The sequence below is a fragment of the Topomyia yanbarensis genome, chromosome 1 (assembly GCF_030247195.1).
Source record: "Topomyia yanbarensis strain Yona2022 chromosome 1, ASM3024719v1, whole genome shotgun sequence".
In the NCBI taxonomy this organism is placed as follows: Eukaryota; Metazoa; Arthropoda; class Insecta; order Diptera; family Culicidae; genus Topomyia; species Topomyia yanbarensis.
In genome coordinates, this window is record NC_080670.1 from 142282670 (window position 1) to 142299070 (window position 16401).

At 36.0% G+C, this 16401-nt stretch overlaps 1 protein-coding gene across 4 annotated transcripts in view; it reads left to right on the plus strand.

The window, feature by feature from the left end:
- The window catches only part of LOC131696358 (acetylcholine receptor subunit alpha-like), a 701515-nt gene that overhangs the window by 470790 nt on the left and 214324 nt on the right, over nt 1-16401 (plus strand). For 3 of the 4 annotated variants that reach the window (XM_058984909.1, XM_058984905.1, XM_058984917.1), the window contains one exon: nt 11028-11467. In XM_058984909.1, the coding sequence (XP_058840892.1) occupies nt 11419-11467 (49 nt within the window). In that variant the 5' untranslated portion in view covers nt 11028-11418. Of the gene's footprint in view, nt 1-10621; nt 10898-11027; nt 11468-16401 lie in introns of those variants that run through there. The other variant, XM_058984913.1, reaches the window with a different exon arrangement.

The following is a 16401-nucleotide window of genomic DNA, read 5'->3' on the forward strand; positions in this document are numbered from 1 at the left end:
GACTGGCTGGCACTTGTTTGACAAAATGGTAGCTTGGTTTTTACGTGTTTTCACAGTTAAGCAACAAATCAGTAGTAATAGAAGGAAGCAATATGTGACCATACTGTTCTTTGTAAAATCAGAATTTATATGTGGTGTAATGGGTAAACAAGTAAACGCTAATGACTAGAATCTATACCTTGATGTATACTTTTACGAAGCTTGCATCCGCCTGATGGAGCTTCTGGTGTGGCTTTGAGCAAAATTGGATATCGTATTTGACAATCAAAACCTGAAAGCAAATTAAGCTTTCATAAAGTGTCATCAAAATACTATTTCATTGTTCTGTAAATAAGGTGTTTAACTCTGATCGGAAAGCAACACGATTTTACGTTTACTCTAGGTACTGAAAATATTTCCTGATTTTGTATCACTAATAGACCTGCTACAGTGAGATTCTTCAGATCGCCCATCGCATTCTGATCGGTTTCGTCAGATTGGGTTTGACTAACTGAAACAGCACGACAAGATTCATCAGAGCGGATTTATGGTAAAAGAGTAACCAATGGCAAATTTGACTCCCTAAAGATTAGCAGAGAAAAATGCAACAGTAACTGTCTATGGTCTACTTCTGCCCGAGTCAGAGCTGCAAATGCACAAAGTAAACGACAACTAGCAAACTCTCAATATATTGTGCGTTGTATCAAGAACAAAGAAAACAATGTAATTATCCTCGGGCTGCTCCGACCCAACACTGTGGTCGTTGTTACCATACGAGTTTTCGTAAATTGGTATATCTTCAGAAGGTGAAAACTGAGCATAGGCTTACGTATATCGCAAATCTTCACTATCATCACCTACGCAATACGTTATTGATATCATTCAACATGAAGCGCCAAGCAGAAAGATTCGCAAAACAATCCAAAACACGTGGTTGAGAGTTGCTAATCAACCAGCACCATTCAGCATACCTGTATCGGCGCATTTGGCAACCCGTTAGTGGAAAAGTACGGTAAGAACATGTGATCGTGAGAACCAAAACAATATTAACGACGTTGAAATTGACGTGAAGGATAAGAGAAAAGTAGGCTACCGAACAAAGGTTTCCTTGCTGCGAAAAATTGCGTGATCCGATGGACACTCAATAATATTCAAAATATCTGAAAGACATATGGTTCCATTAAATCACCGCAATGCGCCGGGTCAAATAAACAAGTTATAAAAAATAGTGATTGCATTCAAAGAGCGTGTGATTTGTTTCACTATCCGCCACATTCAAAATTTGAACCGTGTTAACAATTTAGATGCCAAAATTCGCTTATAAATTTACAAAAAATGTTACAAATATTGTGTACAAGATATATATAGTCAGAAAAACATGTCCACCCGTTGCACTCCTTTCTACATTTCTGACAATTGTACAACCTTTATGATTAACAAATATGTATAACAGCATGTAATAGTGATGGTAGTAGAATTGAATTAGGAACACTTTAATGGAAGTAAATCAATCAGACTAGAAAAAATTAGGCGAATGACGCTTATCCCAAATTTTCGCGGATGGCAGGGAAATGCTTATTTTTGCCGATGCTAAAACACTCGTCTTTCACTTTTTACAACTTTTATTCGCTTTCACTGATACTTCCTCCCACTTTCTAACTTCTATCTAACGTTTTCTCGATGGGTCTGTCGTATTCTGCAACGCACCTTCCGCTTTCCACCTCTGCTTCGCTGTCTTCTTCCGCTGAGTCCGACGTTACAAGACCTGACGATCTGCTTTGCTCGCAATGCGGCTCGAGGGTGGTTTTCCAACGCCAGCGATTCCCGACAATAATGCGCGCGTCCAAGAATGGCGATCCTGCGCGATGGTTGGTTTTGTGTGGGTTTATTACCAAATTAACGGGGTCCTGTGGTTGCATTAGATGCATTAGTTGACTGGCGAGAGCTCATTTGGGCATAATGGCGGATGGGGAATGACTTTACCTGTTGTCCACGGTATTAGCACCCACGATACAAGACACAATATTTATACCGTAGAACTTCAGTTTAGTCTACTTAAGAATTTACTGATTGGCTTGAGTTTTCCGGGTAAGTGATCGAACACACTACTTTCATCTTACCAAAAGGTCATTCTCCTATCCCATAGGCCGTTGCCCTCGCCCAGTGTATATACTATATGGACCAAAACGCGAAAAACGAAACCACGTGCAAAATAAAATTTATTTCATTTCGGCACTTTTTTGATTTTTTGTGAGTAATAGACACCCTGAAGTATCGAGCAATGTAACTGTTAACTCAAAATTGTTATTGATATCGAAAATATCACGCTCGACTTTAAATTGCCTCTTAGTGAGTAAAAACGAAAATTGAACGCTGAACTAAAAAAAATAGTTATACTCAACATATGTTATTTGTTACGTGCTATAACTTTTTTCAGGTAGATTAAAGTTAAGTAAACGTAACTGTAATGAGTACTCGAAGAAACAAATATCCATCAGTTTTTTGTATGATAAAGTATTCGGTAGCTTTTTTCAATGTAACGTAGCAGTCCAAAATCCCAAAAAGTCTTTTTGTGTGTAGTTTACTACGTCTACAAAACATAAATATTTATATTCGATATGTTGATATTATATTTTTATTTCTATTCTCTTATCTCCTACAATAAACATGAAATTTTCTTCGAGCATTTTCGACCTGTTTTCTAAAAAAAAATAAAACTATGGCGGTATGTTTAGGTATGTCATTGTGTAGAGCCAAAAACAATTTGTAAAGTAACAGTCTTTTTTCGTAGATTATTTAATTTTTTATACTATGTTGATTTTATAACCCAAAAACGAACTTTTTATGCTCAAAATAAATTAATTAAGGCTTGTAGTTTGCAAATAAGTTAATTGCTGCATTCACTTTTTACTCTTCAAAAACGACTTTGGTACGAAAATTTAATATAACTATTGCACGATTTCACCCGGGAAATTCTGTATGGATAGCATAGGGGAAAACGCCAAAATAATGTCAAGGAAGCATTTTTACTTGTGATTGTATCGTACATTACTTTAGATTTCGGTACTGTATTAAACAGTTCAGAAATGAATATTAACATCGAGAAATCTGCAAAAATTGATATTATCGATGTAAAATACTCATTGAATGAGCTTTCCTTTATTACTACAGTATAAAAAGTATTCACGACATAGCGACGACTCATCAAATTCAAGTGAATAATGGAGCATTCGCTTCTTCTAACACTATGAAACAAGGATATAATGCACTATTTTCATTTAGTTTCAATTGGGTCACAGCATGAACAATAAAATTGTTTTATTGTATAATAAAAGAAGCATTTTTCTTCTTCATGGAGTGACCCAAAGAAGTTAGTTTTCTAAACGTAACCATATGAATTTCCTCTTGAATCTTCAGAAAGAATTAAAATTTATTTCTACTTCAATGTAAACAGATCCGTTTGATAAAATAGGATTTGCTCGACAGGGGTTAATGTCTTTGAACCCAAGCGAAAGTATAGTAGGTAGGTGGTTGAAAGGAAGGTATTGTCCTGCTTATCCAACTTCGAAAAATATTTTTTTTTCTATATTGACCACGCATGATTAACGTCAGCTGCATCGGAATAAACCAAAAAATGATACATTGCATTGGGACCCAATTAGAAATCTAGTTTCAATTTATTTATATAAGTTTAAAAATAAATTGAGTGTAGCTGGGTTTTTCCTAATTTAATTATGATTTCTTGGAATCTATTGCATATTTTATTATGAAACCACTTAATTAATGTTATCCATTGTATAATAGAACAACTAAAGTCAGTTTAATGCATAATCCAATCGCAAACCAAGATCGCACATGTAACGTAACAGTCTTTAATGTAACGTAACAGTCCGAACATTTTTGCTTTTACACGAGTCAAAAATTTTTTTCAGCATTATCGACATTTTGTTTTCAGCTTTCATCCTAAAGCTTAGAAAATATGTAATATTTGAGACTTTTTCGACACTGTAAGGCAACTTTAAAAGCTACTTCCAAAATTATGTAACGTAACAGCCCATGCTTAGACGTTCTTAACTCACAAATAACAAAGCATACAAAAAAAATTATATTTGAAGAAAATCCCACCAAATGAGCATACTTTCAGGTGGTTGTATAATTAATAACAGAAATATGTATTATCAGGGAAATTGTCGAAATAACCGTCTGGATGTAACCTATAGTCCGCGATTTAGTCCATATGGGTCATTTCACACCAAGTGATCAAGTCACGTGTAATCGACCTTCACGGATTTGAGCCAAATTTGGTGGAATTATTCATCTAGGGCCAATATATAAAAACCCAAATTTTTGTGTCAATTGAACCACCCCTCGGGTCATAAGAGCACCTCCTGTTTTGACAAATTGCCAAAATTCTTGATTTTCTTTTGATCATATCTCTGGTTCTATTTACTCTAGAATCAAAACGTAAGATGGCTTTTGAAGAAAATTATTCAAGGAGTCTAGAATAAATATTAATTTTTGGCGGCAGTGCTGCCAACTATGCAATTTTTCAGTTAAATATCAAAAATTAATTTTTCTCCCAATACATATATTTTAATTTTGAAAATTCTAATGCCATCGTGTTCCTCAGACATTTTTACATAAGAAACACTTATAATCTCAATATATTTTGAGCGGATCCTGAGATACACCGTTCTGAGGGGAAAAAATCGCATTTTCTCATATAAAAATCCATTTTTATTGGCCGAAATTGAGAAAATCTTCAAACGGTCATAAAAATCGACTCTGATCTGCTAGAAGCAAACTAAAAACGTAGTTTTTCATCATTTCTCGTCTACTTCACGAATGTCTGAGGAAAACGACGGCAATAGAATTTTCAAATGAAAATATATGCATTGAAAGAAAAATTAATTTTTAACGTTTTAACGACATTCAATTAGCTAGAGATTACTGGGTAGGGAAAGTTATGAAACTTGGAGCCATAGTACTCAAGTGAGAGCAAGGATGTGAAGTAAACAGATCGGAAAACTAGAAGTGGCAGGGTCATTAGAACAGGCTTAATATCGTGCGGGCTTAATTTTTGCCTTCTGATAATGAGGGTCGAGCTTAGGCAGAATAACTACGAATCACCCGAGTTCACTATCATGTGTCCTTGATAAAGGTAGACGTATCTATCTTTACCGTGACAACCGGTTGTCACGGTAAAGATAGATACGTCTACCTTTATCAAGGACACATGATAGTGAACTCGGGTGATTCGTAGTTATTCTGCCTAAGCTCGACCCTCATTATCAGAAGGCAAAAATTAAGCCCGCACGATATTAAGCCTGTTCTAATGACCCTGCCACTTCTAGTTTTCCGATCTGTTTACTTCACATCCTTGCTCTCACTTGAGTACTATGGCTCCAAGTTTCATAACTTTCCCTACCCAGTAATCTCTAGCTAATTGAATGTCGTTAAAACGTAAAAAAGAAAATGTGACTAACATAGTCGAAATAAAAAAGGAAAAAAAATAATTTTTAATATTTAACTGAAAAAATTGCATAGTTGGTAGCACCGCAGCACAAAAATTAATATTTTTTCTAGACTCCTTGAATAATTTTCTTCAAAAACCATCTAGCGGTTTGATTCGGCGGGAGCTCCCATGACCCGAGCGGTGCCCAAACGGGGGGTGCTCCCATGACCCGAGGGGTGGTTCAATTGACACTAAAATTTGGGTTTTTATATATTGGCCCTAGATGAACAATTCCACCAAATTTGGTTCAAATCCGTGAAGGTCGATTTCAAGTTTGCATGTTTTTTTGATCACTTCGCGTGGAATGACCCATATAGCGAATGAAAATTAACATCAAACACAAAACAAACATTTTCCCACTCAACTTTTTACAAATTTATATAAATATAAAATAAATAAGAAATAATATATAAATAAAAAATAAATAAGGAATAAAATAGGGGAACTGTGGGTAAGACGAATAGGTGGGATATGACGGACAAATGTTATTTTAGGCATATAACAACCGGTTGTCACGGTAAAGATAGATACGTCTACCTTTATCAAGGACACATGATAGTGAACTCGGGTGATTCGTAGTTATTCTGCCTAAGCTCGACCCTCATTATCAGAAGGCAAAAATTAAGCCCGCACGATATTAAGCCTGTTCTAATGACCCTGCCACTTCTAGTTTTCCGATCTGTTTACTTCACATCCTTGCTCTCACTTGAGTACTATGGCTCCAAGTTTCATAACTTTCCCTACCCAGTAATCTCTAGCTAATTGAATGTCGTTAAAACGTAAAAAAGAAAATGTGACTAACATAGTCGAAATAAAAAAGGAAAAAAAAATAATTTTTAATATTTAACTGAAAAAATTGCATAGTTGGTAGCACCGCAGCACAAAAATTAATATTTTTTCTAGACTCCTTGAATAATTTTCTTCAAAAACCATCTAGCGGTTTGATTCGGCGGGAGCTCCCATGACCCGAGCGGTGCCCAAACGGGGGGTGCTCCCATGACCCGAGGGGTGGTTCAATTGACACTAAAATTTGGGTTTTTATATATTGGCCCTAGATGAACAATTCCACCAAATTTGGTTCAAATCCGTGAAGGTCGATTTCAAGTTTGCATGTTTTTTTGATCACTTCGCGTGGAATGACCCATATAGCGAATGAAAATTAACATCAAACACAAAACAAACATTTTCCCACTCAACTTTTTACAAATTTATATAAATATAAAATAAATAAGAAATAATATATAAATAAAAAATAAATAAGGAATAAAATAGGGGAACTGTGGGTAAGACGAATAGGTGGGATATGACGGACAAATGTTATTTTAGGCATATAACTTTTAAAATTCTAACAATTTATAAGTAAACTCAATTATTATGAATAACTGAGATCTGTGAAACACTCAGCATGCTTTGACTACTATTAAATGTGTGCAATTTAAGCAAACATTGATTATCAGTAGTGCATCTTCGTGCGGATGTAATTTTCAAGTCTCTGGTTTTAAGGTTTATTGTAAAAAAAATCAATTTTTTTCTTTTATGTCGGTAATGTAACTCTTAAGTGACCACTTCGTTGAAAATAACAGCAAAGTTGATTTATGAGTGAATAAGTACAATCGTTTAAAAATATGTATGCCTTTGGAGCAAGACGGACAGTCTTGATTAATTCGATCGATTCATCCTTATAGGAAAATGTCTCTCTTATGGAAACGAAAGTCTAGCTATTAAACGTGGAGAACCGTCCAGCTAGTTGAAGTCTGACATTCAGTAGACTGCAAGATGTACGTGAATGTGACAAACGCTGAATACGGAATTCCTACAACTTGGTAGAAGTAGACGATTTCGTGCAGGCTCCACACTCTGGTAGTGTGCAATGGATGAACTGATGTTATCAATGGTACTTTTAATATATAACTTACCAGTTTTGTATAATAAGTGATCATTGAAAGTGATTGTATAGCTCTCTTTATGACAACGGCCAAAACGATATTAAAAAAATACCTCATTTTCTTCAACTCTAAATTAGACCCCGAATCTTAATTTTTGATCTCGAATTACGCATATATATATATATATATAGAAGAACCGCAATTTGTTCATAAACATCCCTTAGAAACAGTAAATTATGCTACTTCGGGTTGTGATCATCATATCTCCAACATGTCCGTCTTACCCCCACCATATATCCATTTCTCCTTTAAAACTTTAAAAAACAGAAATTTCTTCATTGTCTATTTCTATAAAAAATATACTTATTGATTTTTGTAACATAATCCCTCTGAAGATTCGAAAACCGACATATGGAACTACAAAATAGAGTATTACATGTTGACAAAAACAAGCTTTTTCCATATTATATTTGAGTATACTTTTACCACGTCCGTCTTACCCCTAGTTCCCCTATACGTTAATCGCAGTAACCTTCTTGGAGGAAGCTACCGAAGCTTATACAAGTCTGTAATGTGAAATGTAGAGTGAACTTTAGAGTGAACTGGAGAGCTTTAGTATCTGGTGTGATATAAACAGAATCGTTGTAAACCCGAGTAAATTCTCAATCGTTACGTTCAAGCGGAAACTCCATCCGACTCAGTTTAACTACCATTTCTTCGACTCGAGCATTCCAAGACACTCTCGCGGCAAGGATCTCGGAGTCATCAGGAATTCGGCACCAACTTTCAAACCACATACTTCATACATCGTAAACAAAGCATCAATACAATTTTAGGAACGTATACTCTTTAAACCCTTGTGAAGGCAAGCTAAAATCCTAACATTAAAGGGCAAGCCGGGCCTCTTAGGCCCGTCTAAATTCAAGCTCCTTTTTGCCGTTCTCATATAGAAAGGTTATGCAATCGGTTAAAATTTCGACATTTTAACCGAGACCCGCAGGGCCAAATCTCTTATACCATTCGACTCAGTTCGTCGAGATCGTAAAATATCTGTATGTGTGTGTATGTGTGTATGTATGTATGGATGTATGTATGTGGCAAACAATCTCACTGATTTTTCTCAGAGGTGGCTGGACCGATTTGTACAAATTTAGTCTCAAATGAAAGGTAAAGCCTTCCCATCGGTCGCTTTTGATTTTTTTGTTGGTCCGACTTTTGGTTCTGGAGTTACGTGTTGAAGAGTACAATCACACAGCAAATTTCCATAGAAACTGATACCACCATGATGTCCAAATGATGCAATATATATATTAAAATATGTGCAACATTACTTGGCTTTGCATGTCTAGATCATTATTGACCCACCGAAGGCACTTCGACCACATTGGCCAGCTATGGCGGTTCTTGATGCCCCGGGGGAACTTACCAAGTTCCTAAGATAATGTCATACCTATTTCTCAGCGAATTCTTTACCGATTTTTACAAACTTGGTTTCAAATGAAAGCATTCCCATTAGCTGTTGTTGAATTTCTAATTGATCCGACTTCCGGTTCCGGAATTACAGGATGATGAGTACGAACACGCAGCAAATCCCGATTTCAGCGTATATTCCAAAAGGTGAGTACTCGGAAGATCAAGTCGATTGGTTCTGAGCTCCATTTCGTTTGAACACGACCAATAAATGTTTCTGGGTTGCTATTAATTTCTTCTGATGCATAACCGGAGTACATATTCAGATTTGTCTTCCGAGTCTGCATCAGATTCATCGTCGGAAGCAATATCATTCACATCTTCTTCCTCGCTTTGCAAATCAGCATCGGAATCGTCTGCTGTTGAATTTGCTCGAATTTCTTCCATTATTTCAGATTCTTTGAGACGATTGAAAACATGGGCATATCGTCTTATAGCCATTTCAATTTTTGTTGCTTTTAGATCCTACAATTTGAATAATTACGACAACTATAACACAAAGAATAGACAACAAAAATAGACAATAACGACAGAGTTAGGTTATGTTGTATCCAAATAATTGTCAAGTAGACCACAGTGGGTGAAATAAATGTATTTACCCAAAAAAATGTGACACACGTCATTATCGTATGCTATTTTTACATTTCTTATAAAAGAAATGTATAGAATTCGCTCAAGTTTTCAAGATTTTTTTTCTTATAAGAACAGGTAAAAAGATAAAATCAATCAAAACATGAAAAAAATTCCTGCTAATATGAAGATGAACTCATCAATATGTTTTTTTTTTCAGATAAATATTAATGTATAAAACCCGTGGTATTCCTAGAAAATATTGCATGCACACCGGCCCTGCCAAGCCCGGCTTGCCTTTTTGTGCATGTAAAAAATTCAAACATAGCTGCGCATCACTCCATAGATGAAAATTTCACAATTCTTTATTTTTGTTACAGATTTCAAAGCTACTTATCAAAATTTCCATGCCCAAGCTTATACTGCATACACATTTTTTTGTAACTAAAAAAATGTAACGTGCCGGGCCTCTGAGATCCGCTTGCCTTTTTGAGGGTTAAATCACTCTATTGTTCGCTGGTTCACTCAACACCGAAATATTGTTCTGTTGTTTGGAATCCGTACTAGCAGAATTGCGTTGACAAAATCGAGGCTGTCCAACACCGGTACATATGCTTTGCACTCCGACATCTTCATTAGCAAAACATATTTGAGCTGTCGAGCTACGAAAACCGTTGTCAATTGATACACCTCGATACTCTAGGCATCCGGAAGGACTGCTCTCGAGCCCTGTTCGTCTCGACCTTACTGTCTGCCAGGTTGGTTTGCCTTATTAAAATATTTTTAAAAAATCGGAACATTGGGTGGGACCTATTTTTCATCGTTTGGCCATTCCCGTGCTAAATACAGTCATGACTAAAACAACAGGCATTTCAAGCATAGAAATATTTTACAATATTCCGGTAATTTATATTCTGCAGTTTGCAGTCGTCAATACGATGATGATCGCCCCAAATTTCTTTTATCGCCTTGGGAAAACTCGTATAACACTAGAACGGGCATTTTCAATAAATAAATTAAGCAAAGTGATTGCCTAATTTCCATAATTGAAATTCAAACGATATTTGCTTCTGCTCGTTGGATTTCATAATCTATTAAATCGAAGGCCGAATTTAGTATAAGTTGTCTCGATGCCAAACATTCCTTCTTTGTTCTTTAAATCTTCTTTCTAGGGGTAAAAGAGATAAACGATACGGCACAAAAACCTTCACAATCAGTTTCACAAGCATGATTCATCGAATGGTAGAAGCTTTTCCGTTTACCCTAGACCCCCATCGAAGATGATATCTTGTTTTCGTTATTCATTCCGATCGAACCGAAGCTACGAGCAGAAGAAATTGTATGTTGGTGAAACCGTTCATGGCAACCATTCAAGAAAGTGATTTCAACGCAAAAACAGACTCGACTGCACATCAATTTATGCCATTTGAAGACACTTTTGAAGAGTGCGACAATATAAAAGATTTCTGGATTGGAGGTAAATTTAAATTTCCATCTTTGATGTTCGAGCGCCCGCAAACCCAAATTTTCACTGACGCAATGATTTGCAACTTTATGATTAATCATGACTTTCATGTTTCTCCATTTTTCCATTTTCAATTTTGCAGGAAAACATGACCGTTTCTTGACCGGAAATTGCTTTTTCCCACCCAACGGTGCGTTCATTACTCGTGCTGGTGGCCTGAAGCGGATTGACACGGTGGACAGGACCGGTGGAAAGCACATCAGACAACGCGTCAGTCTAGACTGTCGGCCACCACAACGTTACTAAATTCACTGTTGATCAATTTCGTCAAACGGCGACAAAAAATATCGTCAAAATTGTCGCTATACGGTATCCCGACGACGGTGGTGGTGGCGGTGGTCGGTGGAGGAGGTGTTTGTCACCGCGGTCGGAAAGTGTCCAGCGAAGCGAGCAAGAACTTGTAGCGGAACAACGCAGTGGACCATTCAGCTTCTCGGTGCGCAAAGCCGCTGGCTGGGTCGCAGGGAGATGAGATGAGGCTGCTACACAGCGTTAGTTTCATTATATTTGCTGCCGTTTCAGGTGAGTTGTATTTTTTTACCTCTTAAGTTATCATTTCAACCTGATGGCAACAGACCTCTGGGAGCAATCCATATTTCAACAGATTTTCATTGGAAACTAGCCAAATTCATATCTGGCGTGGTGATAAATTCAACCGAATGCTAACAGTTGTTGCAATGGCTGAGAGTATCATTGAGTAGATTCTTAAAAAGTTTACCGTCGGTTTCGATTCCAACATGATTTGTTTGTGATCATTAATTTCTTCCATTTGTTGGAATTCAACTACCATCGCGGTGTAAGGATAGTGTGAGTACACTATTTGCGTAAGACTTTCAACCACCCGTTCCCGACCCCGTCTCCTCAAATTTGTTCAAAATATAGTTATTGAATATTCAAAAAGATTTAATATTGCTTATAAAAATCAATATTTTAGCAATTGTTCCAAGATTTTTTTATTACGTAGTGATTTCATTGGTATCCCAAACGCGGACAATACTAATTTCAGAATAAAACTTAATAATGAACTGTTGGGACGTGGCTTCCATCAAAGCCGTCTTAAGGCCACTGGGGGCCCTACAGAGCTAAGGATCCTCCTTAAGTGAACATGTATAAAATCCATGCAACCATGAGATTTTTCTTCAAATTTGAGCCAATTCAGTTCAAGTACCGTACAAAAACGGAAGAGTAGATGCTAAAAAGTTACTGGACAAGCATTTCTGACCAATAGTGGCAATGAGCCTAAAATACTATATGCTGTGCACGGACAACCGATTCATCACAATTTCAACCAAAAATTTGCTGATTTTTGATTTCGACTAGTTTATATTTGGGCGAACTAAGTTGTTACTGAAAACAATAATCCAGCGCGGTTGTTTTGATGCTGTTAGTCTTAGTCTAAACAAGAACGTTTCAGTATAGCACAAAACTTACCAGAGTTAAAACTTGAAACGCTTTTCTCAGCTTGTAACATTTCAGTGTTTCAGTGCGGACAAAATCGCATATACCGTTACACTACCGTTTCATCCAGGACACAACTGGAATTCAACTGATCTAATTGTTGATTTGAACTAGTTCATCGTAGAATACAACATAGGATATTTCAAACATTTTGTTTCGCCGACCAACAGATGAAGGTACGGAATTAAATTGTTGCACTACTCCGGAGGCAAGTAATTCACACGTAAATATAATATTGAGTTATATTTCTCACAAAGTTTTCTTTTCTATGAACTGTAGTCATATAAGAGACAAAATAGCCAAAGGTATTTAAGGATTGTTGGTAATTGATTGATGATATCGGATGAAAGGTATAATTTTTATTTGTTTTTTATTTGGTCAGCCAGCACTGCAAAATAACTTAATACTTATTCCATATCTAGTTTGGCATCTAAAAAGATGAAAAATAATTATCATATTGCATATTTCAAAAACTGTTGATAATTGAATAATCAACGAAATCCGAAATAGAAAGCTTTTGACAATTTTCGACAATAATTTCAACCCTCAGTAGTATAGATGTATTGAAACAAAATGTCAATCAAAATCATTCCATTATTGAAATATTTTTAAAGAAAAGCTGATTAAAACCGACAATGCGGTCAGTTGAATTTCCGTTATTTTTGGGCACTGGCTTATTACGTATTACGTCCAGGCTAAAACAAGCTTTACAAGCTGAGACAACTATCTACCTGCTTAACCGTTATGCCCAGCGTGCATGAACATATATATATTTTGAAGTATTTCAGTGTTGTGCATCTTGGCTAGGCTGCTTTCTTTTTATATGATGTGCGTCTCGAATAAAAATCAATAATAATTTTCAATAACTATTATTTCAGAATCTCGCAAAATTAAAGGAAAATTTAGTTACATTTTTTTATTTTCCTGTTGACATCAACTAATTGGGAAAACAAGAATTCATTGCGTATTTTTTTTAATCGAATGGCTTTCAGTGTGGTGGGAGTTCGAACTCAGGTGAGCCACGTGCAGTGTAAAGGATTTACCTTCTCCGGACGGCATAATCAGACCAAAGTGAACTCAAGATTTCTATTTGCCTTATGAAACAGCGATGAGGTATGGTTCACGCACTATGAACCGGCGAACCAATTAATAGTATGCTTGCCCCTTGAATTTTAACGCCTTCACGCCTACTTAAAAAGCGTCATGGAAACTAGCAAACCATGCAAAATCAATAAATATTGCTGGTATTCGACAGAATGTTCACGTTGTCAAAACTGATTTCTTTCCGAACGTATACGCGTTAGAAAGTTTACTTAACCCTTTCATGCCCAGCTTTTTTCTAGTGCATGTAAGGTTTCAAAACTATTTTGCCTTGAAAACGGTGGAGTCAAGAAACTCGAAAAGCCTTTTTTCATAAAGATAGGTGCTTCCCTCGCAGTGCTAGAAGCTGCTCAATTTTTACGTTCCAATGCTCAATACAATTTTTTCTAAAATATTTATAATAGTCCAATTGATAAGTTTTATTTTAATGGCTTTGTCAGTCTTTTGATAAATAATGGAACGAATTTTAATATTTGTCCGACGTTTCGATGCTTTTTGGCATCATCTTCAGGGGAAAAATATAGTTCGTCCTTTGTCTAAATGCTTTGATAAGCTGAATGTCTGAGATATTGTTTGTTGTTCGTACATCTGTGCGTATAAGTCGCCTAATATCAATTTTGGGTGAACCTATTATTTCGATTATTTGCGCCCTGTTGTATCTACTCCTTGCGCCTTTAGACAAAGGACGAACTATATTTTTCCCAAGAAGATGATGCCAAAAAGCATCGAAACGTCGGACAAATATTAAAATTCGTTCCATTATTTATCAAAAGACTGACAAGGCCGTTAAAATAAATCTTACATTCACCGTAACAGTCGAAATCTTCATTTCCAATTGATAAGTTTTATCAATTTTCAATAATATTGCAACATAAAGAAGATATATGAAAAATTCATTTTCCGTCGTCAACGGAAACTGTCCCTGGCAGCACTGCTCCATCAGAATCCAATCAGACATAATGCAATAATTTCTATTCTAGAACTGATCCTTGAAACTGTTTTGTTTAAAATTGCTTCCAAAACGACACAAAAATTACTCGAATCTATCAATATGATCGGTACATTTTTTTTCAATGGCAGGAATGTAAAACAGTCGAAATATAAAAGACGCCGAGTGCACGTTGCGGCGACACCTAGCATTCACCATTTGTCCAAAATCTTCAGTTTTAAATTTAGCTAGGAGAACTGCCTGTGTGAAGCACCATACATGAATATTTATAGAAATATTTACGCTACAAAATGCTCGATGCCCTTCAAATATCCTCAAACGTATGTACATTTGCCGTGACTCATTCAATCAAACCAAGAGTAAAGTCAGGGACGATAAGTGTAAATACATTCAAAAGGGTATTTTCAAACTTATGGGATTTTATGAACGTTTATCTTCATCATGGATTATATTTTTAGATAGGACGGATGCACTACGAACAATCATTATTGGTTTTGTTCCAGTATAAGACTGGCCTGGCAGAATGAAACATACAAAATCCGGCCAAAAAGTGTCGAGTCTTCGTAAGACCTGAAGAGTTCACTTTTAGGCGCTTCCATATGGATTTATCCATTTACAGACACAGATACATATGATATAGTTTTAAAATCTGATGGAATAAGAGGTTTGACTTTTTGCTGGAAGCCTAAAAAACCTCAAAAAGTTATGTTTGAAATTTCGATATTTCATATTTTCCCTAAACTTCTCATGAATAACACATATTAAAAATTTTATTATGATTGGATAAGAACATGATTTTTAACAGCAGTTCAAACGTAGCAATGTCCGGACTTTTTAATGATTTTTATTTTCGAAGCCATTTCCATGCTCACTTCAAATATATGTTGCTCTTTTGATTTTGTTACTACTCGTTTGATTTCATAGTGAAAGAATTTGGTTTTATAAAGAAAAAACATGGTTTGCGATTATTATATATTCACTAAGTTTACAATGAACTATGACTATTTCGTTTAATTATGTTTGAGGTGGTTAGATCAAAAATACTGTTTTCTCTAATATATTCTTTGCAATCAGGCAAAACATTTCGGAACGGTCACATATTATACATTCTATGTGAAAATAATTTTCAAATATCATGGCCTCGTTCTGCGCCTAGTTGCACAAACGGGTATAATGAGATGTTAAAGCTTTATTACTGATATGGAGGCGCATGGTGTTTGTGCAAGATAATTGGACAATCTACAGTAAACCAACACTTTATACAATGAATTTAAAGTAGTGTTCCTAAATTTTTTTATGCTGTTGTTGATATCGATGAACAGTAATGGAAAATCTATCATAAAAATGGAATCATAGTCATAAGAAAGGTTTGATGACACTGTATGGAAAAATGTATCTAATATTTTATCACTGTTGACAACCAAAATTGGCTTAGCTTAAATTTAGATTTTGTCAGACTTTTGTTAGAAGATCCGCCAATGTAGATAGTATGGGAATACTATAGCGTAGTTGGTAAGTCCATTTCATTGTATGCAGCTCACCTGAGTTCGAACTCGCACCACCGCATATAGTGTGTTAGGCCATTTGCCACCATCGGGCAGATCGGCCAGAAAAAAAAACAAATAAGCTTTCAAGATGTACGCAGCTCATCTTGCATTTTTGACGATATTTGAACATCGGCAACGGCCCGTAGTTGTGTCTTCGTTCTCCGTATATTTTGAATCCATCTTTTTTTAAATAATGGCATAGAGTGGACATCGTTCCGTAATGCTGGTAATCTTTCTTTGATCATCCTACTATTACAGCTGTTTATATCTGTTCAATTACAGAGTGCCCAGGAGCCCCGCTAAGTCTTAAGATGGTTTTGATGCAGAGCTGCCAAAGTGACAGACTTTCGGAAATGTCACAAAACGCAAAAAAAGATATTCCATTGGTAGGTGTGGCGATT